Source organism: Nipponia nippon, unplaced genomic scaffold (assembly GCF_047370975.1).
Source record: "Nipponia nippon isolate SJK-2023a ecotype South Korea unplaced genomic scaffold, ASM4737097v1 scaffold_12, whole genome shotgun sequence".
Classification (NCBI taxonomy): Eukaryota; Metazoa; Chordata; class Aves; order Pelecaniformes; family Threskiornithidae; genus Nipponia; species Nipponia nippon.
In genome coordinates this window covers 2,348,564-2,370,654 of record NW_028262313.1, presented here as the reverse complement: position 1 = coordinate 2,370,654, position 22,091 = coordinate 2,348,564, and the positions used below count along the sequence as shown (strand labels likewise).

General features: G+C 42.9%; 1 protein-coding gene and 1 long non-coding RNA gene across 6 annotated transcripts in view; one reads left to right on the top strand and one right to left on the bottom strand.

Moving 5' to 3' along the window:
• Nucleotides 1-410: 410 nt before the first annotated feature.
• Nucleotides 411-22,091, bottom strand: part of LOC104021082 (vascular endothelial growth factor receptor kdr-like) — a 142,137-nt gene continuing 120,456 nt past the window's right edge. For both annotated transcript variants that reach the window (XM_009474572.2, XM_087748360.1), the window contains exons 26-30: nucleotides 21,859-21,964; nucleotides 20,010-20,134; nucleotides 19,672-19,750; nucleotides 15,961-16,055; nucleotides 411-6,102 (exon numbers count right to left, since the gene is read on the bottom strand). In XM_009474572.2, coding sequence (XP_009472847.1) covers nucleotides 5,892-6,102; nucleotides 15,961-16,055; nucleotides 19,672-19,750; nucleotides 20,010-20,134; nucleotides 21,859-21,964 — 616 coding nt within the window. In that variant the 3' untranslated portion in view covers nucleotides 411-5,891. The remainder of the gene's footprint in view (nucleotides 6,103-15,960; nucleotides 16,056-19,671; nucleotides 19,751-20,009; nucleotides 20,135-21,858; nucleotides 21,965-22,091) is intronic.
• Nucleotides 6,119-22,091, top strand: part of LOC148056643 (uncharacterized) — a 207,037-nt gene continuing 191,064 nt past the window's right edge. For all 4 annotated transcript variants that reach the window (XR_015702511.1, XR_015702508.1, XR_015702510.1 and 1 more), the window contains exon 1: nucleotides 6,119-6,887. This is a non-coding gene — a long non-coding RNA (uncharacterized LOC148056643). The remainder of the gene's footprint in view (nucleotides 6,888-22,091) is intronic.

Below are 22,091 nucleotides of genomic sequence, written 5' to 3'. Positions count from 1 at the left end.
TTATCTTCACAGAGTTATGTACTTACGTGCTTTGGTGAGCGTGGGTCTCATTTAGAATGCAGAATTCTATCTCAGTCCCATTTGTTTGTTTATTTATTTTAAATTTAGCAAGACAGCAGTCTCTGCGTTTCATGAACTGTTCTGGGCGGCAGCTAGCTCTGTGTATTTCTCCAGCAAATTGGGCCAGCATTTTCTGAGATCTGTGTGTCTTTTAAGCAAATGTAGTGGTTAGATACCTCTGAGCAATGTCAGTGTGGCCGGCTTATGTCCTAAGTTTTGAACCCCCTGTAGAAATTAATACGAGGTCTATGCCTTGTAAAAATCTCTCCAAACTGTTGCATTATTTATTTATATTCTACTTCAAGGACAACACTTTCCAAGCCAAGAGATGACACAAAGAAGCCCTGGGCTGTATAAATATAGAATCTTTTTATTTTTTTGGTTAATAGATACAGTACAATTTTTGACTACATAAGAAAGCGTTGTTTTCAGTGCATACATTCTTCAGACAGACAGGAACATGGCAGACAAACATTCCTTAGTGTTTGGAGTATTACATGGCCCTTAGTTTATTTCCTTTAAGTCCCTAGTTCTGGGTTTTCCCAGTTTTCATTAGCTGCTTTGACAACTCAAGGTCCAAGGAAAAATGAATTGAGTAATAAGGCGGTGGTGGCTCTTGTGGCACGGGATTGTTAGGCGGGCCGATGGGACACGCTCGGTGCGTACCCCACCAGTCTTCAGTAACCACAGCCCTTAGGGCATCGTATTTGCTTGGTGTCCCAAGCGACCCAGTCCAGCAAGTTTTCTTTTCTACGTTAACACAATATGGGAACAACACGTGTCAAACAAACAAGGCAGTGCTTGGGCTCAACACTTACATCCTATACAGTGACTGACTCTTGATAGGGTGAAATCCAGAAGCCCTCCCTGAATTTTACTTGCATAAGATGGTGCTGGTGTCATTACCTTGGCAAAATTCTTTCTGTGTGGGTGTTTTTTTGGTTTTTTTTTTTTTTTTTTTTTTGTGGTGTAGTATAAAAACAGGAAAATGGATCTCGGGGTTTGGCCATTACTGTTTGCAGGGATGGACAAAAGAATTATTAGTACTTTCTGTATTTTCCATTCACTTAATGATAAGAAAAAAATTATAGGCTGATCTCTGAGGATGATACTGATCCTGGCTATCTCCCGTGTTCAGAAAAACCCAGTGATGCTTTATCTTGTTATGTAGCTATTTGCTAGCAATGTTTCCCTGCAAACGTGTCCCGGTGTTGTCCGGGTGGTGCTGGTGGGAGCTAGAGACCATTGACCCAGGCCCACACACTGACGCTGGAATAGGGCCAGATCAAATTGTAAAGCAAGATAGGAGACGGCAAGGCAGCGCCAACACTCAGCGTGAAGGATCATTGAGAAGATAAGTCACGAACTGTTGGCTGGCCAGTTACCGGCTTACGTGACGACTAACGTTCCTACAGTATACAAGAGCATAAATACAAAGAGAGAAGTGCCTGGACACTCGAGGTTGTCCTAGGCATTTACCAAGCAGGCTAACTGAAGAGTAGCGTTTGTATTAGTGGGATGCCTTAAGCAGAACAGTTTATGCCTGCAGGCAGCCTTAAACGTATACATCTTCAGCCTTCAGTGGGTTCGGATTTCAGTGGTTTTGTCTGAGTCTGTTACTCAGCCTTTAGGGTTTTATCTGACCTTCCTCGATATCCTGAGTAGATGGTGTGGGCCCAGCGTCCTGGTTAGGACCCCTTCTTGCGAGGAGAACTTGGAAGGACCTAAGAGAAACCTCTCTGTTTGAGAAAGGACTAGGAGAAAGATGAGATTCACGTAGATAGTTGCCAACCTTTGTTTTGCTCCAGATAGCAATATTGAAAAATCAATAGATTAAAAAGCTTCTCTCATTCAGGGAAGGATACAGAAAGGCTTCCAGACAAACCACTATAAACTAGTTTCCCTTGCCTATATTGGAAAATTTCTAATGTGAAAAAAGCTTGCTTTACGTTATGTAGTTCAGCCTCTGCAAGAGCAGAAGAGCAGGGTGAAATGAGTCCTATACCTGATCTTATTCAGAAGGCAGAGAAGAGCAATCCAAAGGGACTGTGAAGAACAAATATCAAGAAATAGATGAGAAGTAGAGAAAAGAGGAGATCGGAAACCAGATTGTTAAAAACACCAGAACAATAACATGCAGGTGAAGGCACTTATCCTTCGACACCTATGTGGCAGGTGACTGCTGGAGGGAAGACAAGACACTTCTGTGGTGAGCTCTGAGTTCCTTTGCCCTAATCCTCTGGGGTTACAAGAGAACAAAACCAGTAAGAGTAAGCATCATTGAAGAAAACAAAGGTACGTGTTAATACCAGATACCATTGAGCTCAGTTGGGTTTGATAAAGCAGGTAGCTGATAGGAGTTGAACAAGAATCCCTGAGAAGTCTGAAAAAAAAATAAACATCACATCATTTAAACAATTTGGCCCTTTCTGATCCTCTAGCCCATACCCCAGCCTAGAGTTAAAAACCGAGGCAGTGAAAATTCCTCGCCTTTACCTTGAGCTGTGTGGTGACACTTCCAGGAATGAGATAAACCTGCCAGAGTCCTCCAGATCCCTGTTTCCTAACTGAAACTACATAACGTGGAGAGTAAGTGAGAGGCAGAGATACTCGCAGCCAAGAGGAGAACTGCTATGAAGTGGCACTAGTAGGGGACTGTAAACTGGAGCCTGGCCTGCAAGCATTAGTGAAGTGTTTAGTAACAATACTTAACTCTGTTATGTCTGGGTATCTCTTTCTCTTTTGACTAAAATGTTACAAATTTTACCATATAAATGAATCACTATATTTGTTTCTACTGGGTAAACTATATACATCATTTGAAGAAAAGAACAATAATTAAATTAAGGGAGGAGAGAAAAGGACAAACAAAATATTAGTAAATAAAATAAGACATATGTTCAATAATACTTTTCAGGCAATACTTTTGCTTGTTACATTTACTATAAGGAGGAAAAAATCTTCCACCCAAAATAAACATTGGAAACACAGCTGCCCAAACATCAGTCACTTGCCATTTCCAGAAGACCCGAAGGCCGTTACTGCGGTTCGGAGGGCATCTTCGCTCTCTGAAGAAATGGCCATCGATACTGCTCAAGACGGCTGGTGATTCCACTGCTGCAGAGGAGCCCTCGGTGTTCGGAGGGCTGTCAGTGCAACCAGCATTTTAAAATGTGTCTTGAGCCCTTGAGCTTGCGCTCCGTTTTCACGCCACCTCACGCGGTGCAGAAAGGCCGATAAATGCTGCTGAGAGCCAGACGGGGACCGGGCTGCCAGCGCTCCGCTGCAGGGCCCGCGTGGGTCCCGCGCGGGGAACGCGCTTGGTGCTCCTCTGGGCGCAGAGAAACCTCTGCGGTTCGCCCTTGATAAAGGGGAAAGATGATACGCTCAGCTCTCTTAGAAGCAGACAGTTCACACAGCAGCGTTTCCCATTCTTTTTCAAAATAGAGAGCATACTTGCAGGGTTTTTTCCCTATATGTACTTATTTTAAAGTTTATAAGCGAAGGTTTTTAAACATTGTCATTTTCTTACCCTACAGAACAAGGCACAATCGCAAACCATCTCACGCTGCCGCCATTAACAGTAGAGCCAGACAAACTGTCTGCACCTTTTCTTCTTTTTGCCACGTGAATAAATTATTTCCAAAAGAAGTGATTGATTATTTGATCAGAGCTATAGATAGTTAATTTACTGCTTGATGAAAAACTGATCCGATGAGCTTTCTGGGGCTCATCAGATGAATTCTTTCCCAGTAGTTTCTTCTGTTATATGACGAACTCTACTTAATACATAGGTACTAAAATACAAAGAAGTGCAAAAATGACCATAAAGCAACTACAGACCACAGCTATCTCGCAGGTCTACTATGAACAAGGGGCTCATGAGTTACTGCGGGCGATTTTCTTAATCCATCGAATCTGAAGTCAAGGAGAACGAGAAGTGCAGTTCCCGAGAGCCCGTCCTTCAGATGCTTTAGCATTCACAGTTAACATGGTATGGGGTTTGGAGATTTGTTTCCCCCTTTGATAATACCTGAGGCTTGGTTGTGTTTACTTCAGTGTAACCACCGGTAACCCATCATCCAGAAATGTTGTCTTCACCGCTGCCAGGGTGTTTGGGCTGTCTTTGCCAAGGTAACATAATAGTTTTGCAAGTGTTGGATTTTTTTTTTTCCTTTAGTTTGTAATCATGAAGAGAAATTCTTTTTCTCTGAAGAAGTCAAATCAGTGTCAAGTCTAAGAAGAAAAGGAAAGGGCTGCGCAGAGCTTGGAAGAAACTGCACAGAGTCATTTATAGACCTAGGTTTATAACTTGGGAGGTTACAGCCTTGGCTGTCAATGAACATCTTTCTCATCCTTGCTTTTTATACTTGCAACCTAGATACTTTTTCCCTTCTTAGATTTCTAAAGTCAACTCTGATTGTTACAGAGCACATTAAATGACAAGGATGATTCGCTTAGTTTTGAAGCTGTGAGCATGCACGGCACCTGGGTACGCATACTTGCAGACCACCAGTCCCTGCCACGCACAGCCTTTGGGAGGGGGGCAACACACTTTGAATTTCTCAAACGGGAGAATTTGTGATCCGTCCAGTCCTGCGTGATTAGGCTGCAAAAAAAGCTTTTTTTTCATCAACCCACGAAGGGTTTCGATGCAGAGGGCATTGCATATCATACCAATATTTACCTTGGCAAGACAGTCAGAGACAAATATGTGTCACATATGCTTATAGTTCAGCATGGGCTAGTACTCCCAGGATCAAACTGGGCATCTGCCACGGAATCCAAAGGAAATGCGTGTTGTTTTGGGGTTTTGTTGTTGTTGTTTTAGTAAATAGCCTGTGTGCAGAAGGGAAACAAAAATGCTGCTACCCTGCTGGTGCCTCAAGGGTGCACGTGCATTTGCGTGTAGCTCTCATGTTGTTAATGAGTATTTTATGCACGTTCGCACAAGCACGTGCATGTGCGCTGGGAAATTCCGTCTAGGTAAGCTTAGGAAGGTTCTTATTTAAGGCAGTGATTTTGCCTTGCAATCAAGGTTCCCTATTGCATGTATGCTAAATAAATTGCTGTTTGGACAAGGAGAAAACACAGGGAAACAGATGTAACTACATTGTATGCCTTGGTGGCCCAAAAGGCCAGCCTGCCCCTTGATACATGAGTGCTATCTGCTTTCTCTGTGCCATATCGTGTTTAGGAGTGTACCCTATAGGCAGTGGAAATTATTAGATCGCTAATCGTAACCAAAATATTTTGGATTTCAAAATATTTCAGAAATATTTAGGGAAGCTGAGATCCCAAGTTAAGAATGATGTTTCCATTTTGGAGTTTCTCTAAAAGCGAAACATTGGTGTGTATGGCTGTTGTTTTCGACTGATCCCTTACAGCACCGTACTCAACAATCCCTGCAGGATGTGCGCAGGACCGGTAGAATGAATCTTGTTTTCACAGCTACCTTGACATGGCTCTTGGTGGCTCTTGCGGAGCAAAATGTGAATGAAGGAACTTGTAAATCTGCAAATGCCAATGAACGGCCCCAGCTGGGGGGGAAGGAGGGGCAGCAGTTCTGGGTTACAGCTCCTACTTCACGATTCTGATAAACAGAATTTTAATTTACTGCCTATGTCGCAACAGGCCTTTAAAGATAGCAAAGAAGATGCTTTTAAAATGCTTCTATTCACATCAGAGATGTGCTAGAAGAAACACATGAACCATTGTCCTGTCAGATTTCCCTTCCGTTTTTACCCAGCCTCTGCATCCAGGCATGGAGGCGCGTAAGAATCCAGCGTGGCTGAGAGAGGTGCAAGACGCCCTGTGTCAGGCTGGGCTGGTTACACTGGAGGGGCCGAGTAGTGAATGACGGAGTTGTAATCTGGAGGTGGGCTGTGGCATTCCAGGTTTGGATCCATAGGAAGGAGAACAGAGTCTTCCAGTGTGAAGTCCATGGTGTCCTCTTCTACCTGTACTGCTGGCTGGTATTTGACAGCCTCGCGCTCGTGATCGGATAATATGGATTCTTTGCTCTTGCTGACAGCTCTCCGCCTGTTGGGAACAAACAGTATAATATATTGACATTGATCTTGTCTCTATAAGGTTTTGTCTCTATGTGTAATTAATGGTCAAAATTATTTTTTAAAAAATAAATATATGAAGCATTTCAATTTACCTTTGCAGCATCCTGTAAGACAGTGACATTTTATAGATTGGATCAGGGAACTGAATTAGGTATTTCAAATAACTCAATGTTTTAAAAGTCGATGTAGGAGTAAATCCAGGAGTCCTGTTGCCCTGTCTTCTTAGCTTACCGCATTTCAGTGCACAATATGTATCTTAAGTTGTACCTGTCCTACACATACAATAGCATTCCCTCATTGCTCTGACACAGGTCAGTAAAAATTTGACTTTCTTGAAAGCAGAACTGAAGGCTATGACTTTTCTTTAAATATAATAAAGGATGAAATAATGAATAATCTGTGACAGACTAATTTAAAATTATACTGAAAGCACGAGTGTGTGCTGAACACACTCCTGCAGTGTAGGGCAAAATCTTTCTTATATTCTCTAGGCCTTTAAAATTACTGAGCAGCACGCTAGTGAAGGGCAGCGCTTCTCAGCATTACAACTGCTGGCCTGTAACTGATGCCATTAAAGAGAGCCAGCTTTCATTTTCTGCTGTCTTCTCTTATTAGAGGTGATGAAGGCGGTGGGAGACAAGCAACTTACGTCACATGGAGCAACCTCAATGTTAAAAGTAGGAGAACCCTGGAGAGGATTTGTATCACAAGGTGACCTCAAGGAACAGCGAGTGTTGCGGAGAAGAGAAAAAGGTACTTTCTGTTGTAGGCTGCCTTAAAAATAATGTTCTGTTAAGCCTGGTTTCTTCCACCTGAGGAATTAATTGGAAGAGGTCTGGATAATTTAGGGTTGGTTCTCAAAAGGATCCCAATGTGAGAATGGTTTTTGAACTTCTCCACTTTGCGCAGGGACCCTGTAAGATACATCTCTTTGGAATAAGCCTCCCTCACCGACTGGCTGTGGCATCGCTCGTGTCTCGGTTCAGAGTGGCTTATGAATGTGCCGGGGAAAATTTAAAAGCAGGCAGGGCTCAAGCACTTTGTGTGTATATTTCATGCGTGTTTAAAGGAGAACAAAGCTACGTTCTAATGACCCCAACCCAAATCCGAATATTCAACAGTTCATCAAATAATTGTATAATTCATTACACGTATTTAATTTGTACTGCTGCAGTGCTTACAGTCCCCAGCAGCTGATCAGGGATTCAGACTGTGGGGCTTTAGAAAGAAAGCAAAGCCCGTTCCTGCTCCCGGAAACAAAACAACAGTGAAGAGACAGATACAGTAATTGGGGGAAGGAGAACAAAAATCACAAACAGGCAAAGTAGCAGATCCAAGACACCAACTGTGTGCGCTGTCATGTTGCAGGCTTAAGAGCAGGTTGATGCTTGGCATGACGGAATTGTAATACACAGTAGGCCCAGCTCCTTTCAACTATGAAAGGGTAAACACGTCCTGCTCGATTATGCTACTGTGACTTTAGAAGTGGTGTTTTCTTGCCTCTGAATCTGTCAAAAGCTTCAGTTTTCCCACAAGCTGCAGATATTCTCAGCCTGGCTGACAAAACTAGTGTCAGTATCTGCGCTTAAAATTGTTGCTAATTCTGGAAAGGTCATGAGTGTGTCACAGAGCACTGGCTAGAGTAGAACACTGGTGGTTGATCTGTGCACAACCTCACTGAACAGCCCGTAGGGTCCATCTGTGAATTATCTATCCCTGTAGTTCTCTTCTTGGGGGAGTGTGTGGAGGAGGTGATGCTCTGTATATCACAGTCCGTAAAAGCAGTCATTCTAAGCCAGGAGCTGAGATGTTCAGCCAAATTCAGACATAACAAACAGCTGCAACTCTAACCGGCTGCAGTGGGAGACTGGCTGCTTCGTAGCTGGCCGAATTTGAGCGTGCGATGGTGGCTTTCCACAGCATGTTTGCATCGCCAGCTTTGTCTCTAGGAAGTGAACCCGGGACCCCTGAGTTGTAAGAGCCAGCCCACCATGTCTTGCACGTCTAGAATAGACTTGGGTTCTGTGACTTCTAAAATGCAAAGGTAGAGATTACAGATTAAAGCTTAACGTTACTGTGCTTTTAGACCTGCGCAAGGCATTGATACCAAACCTGTTGAGTGGCAAAGCAGAAATTCTAAAATAAATAGTAACCCTGAGAACATCAACAAAAATGTAGTGCACGCTGCTTTCACAATCTAAGTTTTTCCTCTTTGTTCAGAGAAAAATGTGAGTGGAAACTTCTGTATACTATACATTTGGCAGCTGTCTCTTTCTGTACACACACACTTTCTCTGTAGATAAATTCTTCCCTGGCATGAGCAATGGAACCACAACTTGGCTTCACTCTTTATTTATGTATTTTTCTTTTTGTTGCTCAGTTCTATTGACTCGTGTCAGACAATTCCATGGATGCTCTGGCTTCTAATTTGCCAGGTATTAAAGTTGTCAGTGGAGACAGAGAGAAGCTTGAAAGTATCTGTTTAACTTGGCCCCCAGCCTGGCATATCTCAGTGTGCTGGAGAAAAAGAAATGTTATTAGGGTCTAGTTGGGCCACACAATGGGAAATTTTCAGACCCGTGTAGAGTCCCAGCAAACGTTCTTGTTGGGTTTCTGCCCCTGTAGGTCAGGAGACTGGATATCTGGGAATAACTCTGCCTATCGCTGAAATCGTGCTGGTGTTTGAAGAAGGACTCTTAAATGCTGACATCTAATATTTGCTCCAAAGACAGAAAGCTGATGAGTTAGGTCAGAAGCAAGTTTTGTCATTTGCTGTCTCATGGCAGACCAAAATGCAATTAACTTTCAAAACTATTCCTTTAATCTAAATGCATTTCCTAAATTAAAGCTATCTAAGGGTCTTTGCATTTTTCCTTTTAATGCTCTATATTACTGACACTTCAATCTACACTGTTCATGCTCAGCAACAGAGAAATGTCCACATGCTTGGACTGTATATTGGAAAACGAGACTGCAGCATCCCTTTTCTGTCTGTCCTTGAAATCTCATTTGCTACTTGGAAACTGCCACACTGAATCAGACATCAGTCTTGCCTCCGGCAGTGGTCAGTACTTGATGCTTCAGAGGAGAGCAAAAACCCCTTTATGCTCTGAGGCTCTTCTACTACCCTGTATAAGATAGAAAAATTCTCCCTGAGCCCCACTGATAAATGTTTTCTGACTGAAGGCATTAGATTTGATTAATCACACAATTATGCAGTTACAGAAGTTAATAATGGTTATGTAATTAAATAATTTCATTAAAAGCTAGCCGTTACTTGGTTCAGTGCTTCTCCTGGGTTGGGATTACGCTGCCCCAAAAGGTACTGCCTTGCTGATTTTGCCTCTGCCTGACTTCTGAGTGCTGCAGCTGCAGGAGGCGATAAAAGAGATGTTTGGTTTTGATAAATCTGCTCATAACTGTGAAAGTCTCAGCCCAGTCCCACTTGACCGTTAGTATTCTCACCACGGCACAATACTGAAGATGAGGCGCGTGAATACCGTGACATTCAACTGAAACACGTTTGCTCGCTGACCCAAGCTGGTCACGTTTTACACAATGACCAACCTGAAAACTCGTTTGTCCTTGCAAGAATGTGTACCGTTTGGGGCAGGATAAGGGGACGGATGAGAACCTGAACACTGCCATTTCCTGACCTCAAACAGATTTTGTAACCCAAAGGACCCTCTTTGATAACGTGCACGTTTCTGGGGAGTGCTGGTTGGGGAAACACGTTTCACAGAACGCGGTGAGCTGGCTTCAGCCTTGTTTCATAGGCTGGGACTAGAGTTAGCCAAGGCGTAGCACTGGACTCCTCTCTTTCAGAAAGGTACCTGCAAGCTGGGGAGGCTTATGGGGGGAAGTACAAAGGTGGTGAAAGCACTGGAGGAACCAATACGAGAAGATTAGTAGAATGCAAATCGATAACAGCAAGTCAGCTAAGAGGGACGTTCATAATTACCAGCATATCCTGCTACGCTTCAGGCTGTATTTCTATAGAGTCCCTGAGCCTGGTGCCAGTGTCGAGTCTGTTAGACATAAAATCAAATGAGGTGGAGGAACGTACTGGTGTGGACCCGGTGATGGTAACTGAAAGCCTGCCAGGTCTGTAAATAGGGCTGTATCAAGCAGCCTGATCGCCACAGAGCTTGGGCTCTGTGCTGTCCCGTGCGCGTCGTGTGTCTGCGTGGGGCCGCAATATGGTCAGGGGGACTCGTGACCCAGGCATGAGCTTGGACGAGTGTGTTTTAGCGTGGTACTGTGGGTAGTGAGAGCCGTTAACAGTTCCCGTTTCTACTGTGCTATCTGAGATTTCCTGGTACAGATGAACCTGAAAAGTCTAGGAATTAAACTAGATGAGGGAAAAGTTAGCCTGAATATTAAGTAATCTTTCACGATCTTTTTTAAGTTTTCTGGAGACGTGTCAAAGTTGTTTAGCAGATACCACAGAGGATAATCCTGTAATAGCTAGAAGGCCTGAGTGACCTAATGAGACTTTTTCATCCTGCTGTATGAACCAGAGATTTTGGTTAGAGGTAGAAAAGTACTGAAATCATCAAAGAGCTGGGAAATCGTTACTGGAGCTGTTTATTTTATGTGAGAGGGAGCCAGTTTCTATTAGCCTAAATCTCAGGTCAAGGACTTGAAGAGGAGCACAGAGAGAGAGAGATGACTGTAAGAAAATCATCCTATCCGGTGAGGGACTACAGTACCAAGCGCAGCACTTACTCCCAGTGCTTTGCAATAGGATGCCCAAGTATCTTGCCCTCAATAGGAAAAACTAATAGACTATGTAGAAATCCTGGCCTTGTTCAGAACCTGTATGTAGGGAAAGACGAGAAACTGGGCTGAGCGTTGCCAAGTAGAGCAGTTTGTCTCGTGACCACATCTCATCATAACACGTAGGAGCTTCAGGGCTTTATAACGGCTTTCATAGGTGTTTAATGAGGCACAGAGTAAGAGTGATTAATTTTAAAAAATTTTTCTGCAATGTAAGAAATAAAAGGGTTATTTTTTCTTCTGATAGTTATGACTGAGTCACAGTTTGCTTTAATACATTTTAGACGGGGTGCTGTGCAGTAAAAATATAATCCTGTGTTCCCCTCTGGCAGCATCAATGCATCAGTAGTCTACTGGCGTGGAGAACTGAAGGGGTTAGGATCAAAAATTCATTCTTTTGAAAAACTTCTAAATACAAAGTACAGCTAGCATAAAATTGTAACAGGCCAAAGCCACCCACTCATTAAGTATGTGTCCCCTCGCACGTGCGGCCGAGTTGGTCAGCGGTTCCTGACATTACCTCCAGCGTGTGCAGTCAGATGAAAAGCACTGCAGTCAAGACCAAGCTGGGGACCAGAGTCTTTCACAATTCTCCTTTTACTCCTTGCCCCTGTTAGCATATTGTATAACCCTAGAAAAAAGTGGCTTGTGTAACTCCCGAGTAGCTACTCATTCAAAATTACTTACATTTTGGAGAGCTCAAGTCGGGTCATAGTGCAGCGTGCTGCATGACACAACAGTAAGTACATGTGCTATCTCAGCGTGCTCATCACAGAAGAAAAATCTTCTGAAACTAAGTTCTGCTACGGAGCAAACATATTTCCATGCCTCATTTTTCTGAGATGGTGCAAAAGGATTCTAGCCCGACCAGCTGGGTTGCATTTTTGGTGGGCACCTTGCATTTGGACATGAATGCCTGGTGCTCCTGAGCAAAATCAGTTTGTTTCAATATTATTGCCTTGCTTTACGCCCAGTTTGGCTTTGGCAAGGGCAGAGCCCTCAGTGATGTGATCTGGATGCAGCATCCAGAGCCCAGAGCGTATCAGCTGAGCCTCGGTCAGCTGGTGTCATGGGACTTGGCTAGAACAGAGAAGTAATTTCAGAGCAGCTGAGGATAATTGGGAAAAGGGAAAAGGATGGAGGGAGGACAACTGAGCAGATATCAAACCTATTTGTGCTGGTTTTGGCTGGGCTGGAGTTGATTTTCTTCATAGTAGCCGGTATGGGGCTATGGTTTGGATTCGTGCTGGAAGCAGTGTTGATAACGCAGGGGCGTTTCAGTTGGTGCTGAGCAGCGCTCACACCGAGTCAAGGCCTTTTCTGCTGCTCACCCCGCCAGCGAGGAGGCTGGGGGGCACCAGGAGCTGGGAGGGGACACGGCCGGGACAGCTGACCCCAGGGATATCCCACACCGTATGGCGTCATGCTCAGCACGTAGAGCTGGGGGAAGAAGGAGGAAGGGGGGGACGTTCCGAGCGATGGCGTTTGTCTTCCCGAGTCCCCGTTACGCGTGATGGAGCCCTGCTGTCCTGGGGATGGCTGCGCACCTGCCTGCCCGTGGGAAGCAGTGAATGAATTCCCTGCTTTGCTTGCATGTTCGGCTTTTGCTCTACCTATTACACTGTCTTTATCTCAGCCCACGACTTTTCTCGCTTTTACCCTTCCGATTCTCTCCCCCATCCCATCGGGGGGGAGTGAGCGAGCGGCTGGGTGGGGCTTAGTCACCGGCTGGGGTTAAACCATGACACTATTATAATTTTAAAAAATAACTTGATTATAGAGTCTCTGGGAGAATTTTAAAGCAGTGCTTGGCAGTGGCCTGTTAATATTACGAGATGAAACCTGACACCAGAGTCATCCCATCATTAATCCCCTCTGTGCTGAATGTGCTTCCTTGAATACTAACTCCCGTGTCATCAGCCCGGTCAATCTTTCTGTCCCTCGCTACAGCTACTGTTGTGGCTTTATACTTTAGCAGTATAAAATGCTTAGAGCTCAGAAATGGTTAGTCCAGTCTAACAGTGGTCCCAGGCCCAGAGGATCAGATTCATCTTCGATAAACTCTTGACACTGACACTCCGTGGTGTGTAGTGTTGCCAAATTTTAAACTCGACAGAGAAATGAATGCAAGATAAATAAACTGCAAGATTTTGGCAAAAATAATAAATGCAGCCACCCTGGTTTAGAAAACATGCTAAACCTTTGAACAGTTTTGTTTTAGAAAAGGAAGACTGTTTGAAAAGGATCCAGGGTAAATGTTTTTGGTAGAGAGAGATACACAATTAACAAGGGTGACTTTATCTCCCCTATTAAACCAGCACTCTCTTCTGACCTCTCCTAGACTAATCTATATGCTTTTGAGGCTTGCTTTTCAAGCTAGTAGTGCAGGAGTGCCAAGGGGTGTCGTGTCCTCGAACGAGAGGGCATCAGGATGCTCTGTGACTATGTAAAAAATGTTATTTGTGCCAATGATAGTCTGCAAGATTAAAAAAAAAAAAAGCTGACAAAATAGCTTTCTCAGCTGGACCTCGAACACTCAGTGAAGGATGTGGCCAAGAAAAAAAGACACCTCTGTCTGTTCAATGGTAGCTAGGGTCCTGGGAATAAGGAGACAACAAACACAGCTTGCTGCAGGGTTTGCTTTTATAGCAGACCTCTGTTGAGATGGTCTTTCGCGGCCTGGCTGGCACAGAAAGTATCGGGTATCTCAGGATGAAAGGAATCCCTATGGAGGTGTTGACTGTACGTGGGGAGAGCCCCAGATGGTGTGGTCGGGCAGAGGTTCACTGAGCCCAGCAGAGCCGTGTTGCTTCACGTTCACTCCCAGCGGGCCTGATAGCAGTTCAGAAGGGTTTCCTGGAAATCTCGAAAGAACAGGCTGTTACGGAATTTTTTGTGTTTCTGCATCTGGCTGGATGTTGATTTTTCTGATTTTCAGCAGAAAGCCTGGAAGGAGGAGAGGGAGAACCTTCCTCTGCCAACTGTTTATCGAAATGGGGGAAATGCAGTAGGGGAAACAGCAGTCAGAGTTGATCGACAGAAATCTTTAGAAGGCTAAATCCTATCAGGGAGGCTGTGTGTGTGTGTATGTGTTGGATTTGCGTCAACGTGACATCATGCAGAAAAGAGAGGTAAATCAGCCCAGGTAAAGCACCATAGCAATGCAGCTCCTGACATTTGAGCTCCTTTTTTTAGAGCTGGTGCCATTTGGTCTCCATAGCAATGCACTGTGCTGTGCAGAAATCCTCTCAGCATGTGCACAGGAGAAAAACACGGAACTGTATCTAGATCTCTGCTAACCCCCCAACAGGTACAGCACTGGGACAGTACTACAGGGGAAATACTGCTGAACAACATCATTCCTGCAGCCACGCTCCTATCCAGCGGAGTCTGTAGCATTTGAATGCTCCCTGTTAGTGCTGCAAGGCTCTCTAGCCTTCCTTGCGTAACCTTTTCCCTTTTCCTCTTTCTCCTTCGCCCCTGCCTTCAAACATCTAGGAATTTATGGTTTTAAGGCCTGAAAAGACAAGGCAAGCTCCTTCTATCTTGCTTTTCTCTGGGCTGAGGGAGTTAGCCCCTCTGAAATGCTGTTAGATTCTGGCTATGCACTGCCATGTGAGCTCTCCCATACTGTGCAGAAATTGCACTGGTTTTTTCTCGTCTGTCATTTCTCTTTAATGTAGAAAAATGGTGCCTTGATGTAGAACAAGCAATTGCTCTGGTGGGAAAGATCATAGAGCTTAATACAGAGGAAACTAATAGAAATCTCATCAGTCCATTTCAGAGAAAACTCTAGGCAATTCAGTGAAGGTCTAATTAGCTCAATTAACTGACTAGACGTGGAATTCCTTGCTACAGAATTGTTTCTTTTTCAATATTTTGGGTAGCTATTCTTTGAATTTCTACAAGTTGACATTTGAATCAGTAAAATGGGTTCCTATTGTTATACTTTTCTAGGAAGGTGGAGAAGACCTGTTTCACTACTAGGTCAACTCTCTGCCTGTGCCTCATTGTTGCAGAAATATAAAGAACTGTGAGCTAACTGTTAGCTAGAAGCTAAATATCTGCTTTTATTCTTTTGCGATTGTCTGTACTATGAATGGATAAACATATAGCAAACACTGGCACAGCCTCTGTTTGTAAACCAAATATGAACAATATAATTCATGGGATCATGAAGGTGGTAGGACTAAGGGACTTCTCTGTAGGACTGTCTTCATAGCTATAATAAAGCAAATGTAGAAATCGCAGTTCTGGTAAAGGTACTTGCTTTGCAGGGCTTATACTACTCTTTACTATACATGCCTTCTTCACTTTTCTCACATCCCGTCAATTGTAAAGGTGCCAGTCCATCTGTATGTCTAAATTTAAACACAGCTGTGTTAGATGCTGGTATAATTATAAATGTTATTTTCTGGATTAATAAATCAAGTTCTTCAGCCTTTGTTCCATCAGTAAAGGTGAACGCTGGAGAGGCAGTCAGGAAACAGCTAAAGTAGATATGCACATTCACGGCTCTTTTGCTCCTGTCGTTTGCCATGTGCAGCATATTCTGCCCCAGGAGATCAGACCACGAACAGGAGCCACCAGCTTCACTAGAGAGCACTCTCTTGTTCTTTTGAATGTGATTCAGAATCACAAGGCAACTTGGCATTTTGGAAGGAGAGTTAAGCCAGTTGATAAGACATTATTTGCTCAAAGCTGATGAAATGAGTTTTCATTTTTATCACATGAATCAACATTTTTCATGTTAATTAAGTTCCCTGTAACTTAAATGCAAGGGTGCAGCATTCCTTTCGGAGACCGGCAGCTCTTCCATTTTCAACCTCTTTCTGGAAGCAAGGTTTACATTATGACTTTCTTGATCTTAAAATACATTAACCATGGTCTTTCAGTTATAGTACTGAAACAGAGAGTTGATTCTCCTTCTAGCTTGTTTAGATAGTCTAACAGTTCTCCTTTTGGAATCGGAAACAAAATTGCAAATTTTGAAAGCATTTTTCTGAATGGGACACTGTCTTCAAAAGAAATATCCAAAAGTACTCACGCTAGAGCCATGATCCCATAAGGCCAAGAACGGATTTCCAGCCTCTTCGGGCTTTTTATCTCATCTGATGTCAACACCATCCCACTGTCCGACTCCTGAGTAGGAAAAGGAAGAGAACGTCAGCAGCGCGCCAAACGATCATGACAGCATGGAGCACTTTTAATTTAAAAAATGGCCTGCTGTGGGGAGAGCGTGGAGAAGAGTCAGACTAAACCACTATTCAAGTCAGAAGGGAAGCCAAGGAGCTAGTTAGAATACCAAATTCCAGCTATCTTATCTTGTGATGATATTGCTTTTAGGCAAGTTGATAGAACTTCACCTTATAAAACTGTCTCCAGCTACAGAGCAGACAAAGCAAGGGCAGGAGAATGCAACTTCTCCTTCACCGTGGCCTGCAGAGGCTGGGGCTCCCGGTCTACGCAGTTATCTGGGAGAGACTGCCAACAAGGTGGCCGTCTGTAGATGTTGTATTGTAGTGTTATGTCCTGATCCTTGCCTACTGGAACTAAGGTAGGAGCTACCAGCTATTCTGTGTAATCACAAGATTCCAACCAACAACCTGGAGGGCAAATGTTTGCGTCAAAACTCTCAATTGTGTGCTATTTAGTGAAGTGCTTAACAGATAGATATGTCCAGTTGGTGTATGAAATAAGCCCATTCTTCAGAATATTCTCTTCTCAGGGCCTATATTATCAGTATTTATCCAAGTGTTCCTGGTAATGCTGCTATTTAGCCTGAGAACATTTGCCTTGTTTTTGTGATGATAAAATTTTTGAGCTGTATTTTGAAAGAGCACCCTTAAAATGAACATATCAAAAAATAATTTGACATTTTCAAACTTGAAATTGATATTAAGCATGACATATGGATACCATCTAGGTAGGATAGCTGAGATATGAAGGGACAGAAATTCAAAAATAATATATCCAGTAATACCGGCTAGGCTTCTCAGCGAAAAAGTGCCCTAAATACCTCCCAGAAATACGCTACTAGAAACACTGAAATTTTAAGGAAGTGGAAGTTCAGCATCATTTTGGCAAATCCAAGCGCTTTGCAAAGATACATAGCCTAAAAGGTTCGTTGTACTTTGGTTACGGATTTTTTTATGAGCTGTCCAACAAAACTGTCTTCGTTAGTTTTAAAGTTGTGGTTGTGATTCCGCTGCACTTAAAGCTGTGTCTCGAAGTTGCAAATAAGAGCAAGCTGTTATTGTGCTAAGGCTACACAAGTTCACAGACATGCACAGTCCTTGTTTTAAGTAATTTAAAAATATTAAATGTTCGGGGGGGGGGGACACGGGACGGACGACGTTACGTTCCTTTGCATTTGAAATATTTTGTGTTGCTGGAAAATTGTGTGCCTGTGTGTCTGTCACAACCCAGAAAGCAAAAGGCCTCAACGTGGGAAGTGGAAGTCTAGTTAGTCTTATTTTACCATTCAAACTGAGTGAAACAGAGGAAATAATCCCACCAAACAATAAGTAAAAATCAAAAGCTTTTTTATAAATGCTTTGGTGATATATCAGTTGTTAATAAGATCAGTCTGGAAACTGGTTTTCAAAGTATAAAGTAAAATCCTAAATTAATTAAGTCTGTCAAAAACTTGGTAGAATCCAGCTTTTCTCTCTGTTTTTTTATCTTGACTATTTTCTCTTAAAATCTGTGGTCTAGAAACAATTTATCTGAGTGCCGCTGTGCATTTTGCTTACAGAAGAACTGTTAAAAGAGTATCAACAGAGACTACAGATAAGTAGCACAATTGCAGGAAGGTGTGGTAGAGCAATTTGAGAGCTCCTGGGCAACTCTTTGAAATAATGACCTCATCAGTATTAATGTCTTGATATTTGAGATAATTTTAGTAACCCAAGTGCGCTTACTTTGTCCAAAAGTAGATCACACCATAATTTTGCTTTAAAAGATCCTCATTGAAATATCACATTTATTTCTGATCTGTTAATATATTATTTCCCTTTTTGGAAACTTTCCCCCCTTCATGTAAGGACTTACTTTAAAATGCCAGGAATAGGGAGCATATAGGAAAGTAATGCTCATGCTGGCAGCAGTAATCTCTTACTGATACCGGATCTATCTAGTAAATGTCTTTGTGATTCAGAGGGACAGATTTTTATCCTGTAAGAGGAAAGATGCAGGAGCTACAGAAAATTCTAAGCCTTCTAATCCCTCAGATGCACTGATAAGGCACAGAAATGACATCTGGCAAAATACTAGGGAATAATGGGCATCAATTCGTGCGAACAGGAGAAGAGATGAGAAATACACTATATTTGTCAAGGATATGAAATATGTTCAGGACAAGTTGTAGCTAGAGCCTTGACCCTTCCCGAGGAGCTGGTCTGAGGAATGGCTCTGTCCAAGAGGGAGTCTTGGAGCGTGGGGGACGGTTCCCTGACCAGCAGAGTAGCCAGGCTGGCTTGTTTCTATAAAACTGTACGCAAATTTCTTTTCTTTCTGCTCTAGCCGTCTGATGCTTGCCCTCTTCCTCTGTTAGAAGGTTTCCCAAGGGCTTCATGCCTGAAAGGAGGCTGTAGCGAGGTGGGGGTCGGCCTCTTCTCCCTAGTAACGAGTGATAGGATGAGAGGGAACGGCCTCAAGCTGCACCAGGGGAGGTTTAGGTTGGATATTAGGAAAAACTTCTTCATTGAAAGGGTGGGTAAACATTGGAATAGGCTGCCCCGGGAAGTGGTAGAGTCTCCATCCCTGGAGGTATTTAAAGAACGGATAGATACGGTGCTCGAGGACATGGTCTAGTGATGGACTTGGCAGTGATAGGTTGACGGTTGGACTCAATGATCTTAAGGGTCTTTTCCAACCTTGACGATTCTATGATTCTATGATTCCTCCCTAAACTTCGATCTGCTTCAAACATGCATGCGTTACAGAGATCCCTCCATAGTGGCACAGCATCTGTCATTGAGGCAAGTGGTGTGGACCGTATATGGCACTGCAGGCAACGAGTACCTGAACCACAGAGGAAATTAATGACTTGGGTGTTTGTTGGGTTGGGTTTTTTCTCTTTTTTTTTTTTTTTTTCAAATAAGGAAGAAAAAGTAGGAAAAAAACCCTCCACCCTTGGAATCTGTAATTTCAGAAGAAGCCAGCAAGCAGAACCATCATTCTGTAACAAAACAAGCTTTTGTTTTCCACTGGAGTGAAAAATGAAACCGTTCAACACCCTCCCACCCTGCAGCGCCATTAAACTAGCCATAAATATGTCACTTAGGGTGGGGAAAATCCAGGGTTAAAGCCCTTTGTGTGAATCAAGTAGAGCAGGAACTTGAATCTTGGTCTTGTTCATCCAGAACTGAATACCCTCACCACCACCAAGTTCCTGGCTGTCTCAGCCACCCAGAATGTGTTCTGGACAAATTTCCTTCAAAAGGCTCCATTTCAATCAGCTGCCATTTTTCTTATGGGGGAAAAAACATATTGAAATCTGTAATAGAAAGCCCCTTAGCCTGATCAAAGCCTGGATAATCATGCATGAGCTTCTCTTTAAATTATTTGTTAAACTAAATGCAGGTCCCTCTTTGTGGTCACACAGACCTACGTGTGAGATGCTAGGGCCAAATCTTCTGCTTGATTTAAAGCTTTTTCTTACCAAACAGGTTTCAAAAGCTCTAATAACTGTTTCTGGTGCTGGTGACAAGTGATCTGTGAACCCGGTAAAGAAAGATGCAGTCACCTCACTTACCTCATGCATCACTTTCTCCTTTTCCACTGGCACCTCATCAAATGTCTTCACACTCAGTGGTCGCTTCTTACTGTTGTTACTGAAAGCAAGAAAGCGGAGGGGTCAGCAGAAAACCCAAGCAGATGCCGCGCCGGTTGGTAGCTCAATTAACATCCCTGACACAGCTCAGTTTCCTGGACCAGTCTTCTTTTTTCATCTCTTGTAACTAATAAACAATGGCCTGACAAATTTGGCTATCCAACTCCTTTAAAAGAGCCATGTTGAGAGAGGAGAACAAACAGTGCCCAGATATATCAAATCTTCCTTTCCCTCGCACCCCCTGTATATATTTTTCTTACCCAGTTTCCACTGCACTCCAGCGATTAACACAGTTGTTCAAGTTTTCTTCCACAGGGCAAGTTTTGGAGTTAGATTCTCCATCAGGACACAAGGTGATGTTCAGTGGAATATAGTCTTTACCATCCTATATAATTAATAACATAAAAGAACACAAAGCTGGTAAGGATCACTTTGTACTACATCTCAGCTGTAAAAGGTTATTGTATTCTACAGAGCTTTACACTGAGAAAGGACTAGATTTTATTTTAGCTTTTTGATGTTTCTTCAAAGTGATTATGATGTTCTTCACAACATGTGGAAGTTAGAATGTATAGCTTTATCCAACATTTACTGCGTAGGAGGCTTCATATGAGGAAAATGGTTCACTTTGGGAAACCTGTGATGTAGCATAGCTGAAAATGGTCCCTAACATTCCAGTACTCATCTGCAGTTAGCGTGTTTTCTCTTCCAGGCATCTTCGCCTGAGCTATTGCTTCACTGGTCTTTACAGCAGTTACAAGACTTCCAAATGTCCCTCACATATGGCACAGCAGCGCGACGGTTCTGTTGAGGGTGTCAATATATGTGCATCCACTTTAAAAGTAGCTGGCTTTGCTGACTTGCACAGCGGCATCTTTGATGAGTTTGCAGCCATTTCTTTGGGATCGTTACGACATTCCAGATGTCTGGCTGTTCTGCCTCGGTGAAAGTGAACAGAATTGCACTGATCTGCACTTCAGGAAAGCGGTCCTCTGTATTGTCATTGCACTGGCCTCTTTGGGAATTCCAAGGGACCTAAATCCCAGTTTAAGCCCTGTGTTTGGGAGAAGGGAGAGAGCGGCACGAAGCCACAAAACCCCTATGGCTAAAGCGACTTTAACAGATTTTGGAATTGGTAAAAGAATATCGCCTATGTATAGACTTTTGGCTTATGTTCAACTTAAGGAGTTGCAGCTTAGCAAGAGCCAGTCCGTAAAATGGTAGCCTTAAAGGATTTTATTTCTTGTCCTTACAAGAAATTGATGCTGCGAGTTTAGTAGAATTCAGTACACATCTTAATAAGCTCTGCATTGTCATTACACCCCTGCAGTAATCTTCAGAAATGAGTCTTCCTTGAAGTCCTAAAACTATTTGTCCAAATTTCCCTTTGCTTGATTTTTTTCTTTTTTTAATTTTGAGAAGCAGTTAAGTGCCCTATTCCCTTATCATGATTTTTATGTCTCCTTAATCTAGTTTGGTTGTAGGATAAAACTCACAAGCTCTTCATATTGCAAACAGGGCCCTCTTCAACTTAGCTTTGCTAAATTTGTTTGCAAACAGAAGGAGCTGGAGGAGAGTGATTTCTTCTTAAATTACATTGACAGTTACATAACTGGTCTGGTTGGTTGTACTGAAGAAGAAAACAACTGATCTAACTATTATGAAATTAATAATTATGTAATTGACTTTCTGAGCTTTAAACTGCATCATTTTAAAGCTCCTAAGAGCACTGATGAACATAAGCTCAGAAAATGAGAGAGGAAGTTCAGACCAACTACTGGCAGTTTGCTATGTTGGAATCTAATTAAAATTGTTTGTGAGATAAAGCACTATTGTTCCTCTAAGGGGCAACTGAGCCTTTTTTTAATTAATGTAAGTTTCTTCTTATGATGGATGGATAAACATCTAGTTTTGAAATATAATCCCCTTTGAATAGTTAACATTTTCTTTACTCATCCCAGCAGCCATTTTCCTTGTGACCTCTGTTATGAAGTCAAATCTAACATTACTGCTCACCATAGTTTTTACCTGTGCGCACGTACACACATGTCCACATACGTATACATCTATAGGTACCCATTTGCTGAAGAAATGTTTGTATTGCCATACCTGCTGTACATTGGCTTGAAGGAGATCTCCTAAGCGCTCCACAAGCTCTGTGAAAGTAGGCCTCTCTGTGGGTACTCCGTGCCAACAATCCAGCATGGTCTGGTAGCTAGATAAAAACACAGGTGTTAAGAAAGGAAAAGGATAGGAGCTTTGCTTCCAAACTGTTTCTTTCTGCTGCTGCTTCTTTTGGTCATTGTTTGGATAGTTTTGGATCAAGACAGGTTCAAATTGCT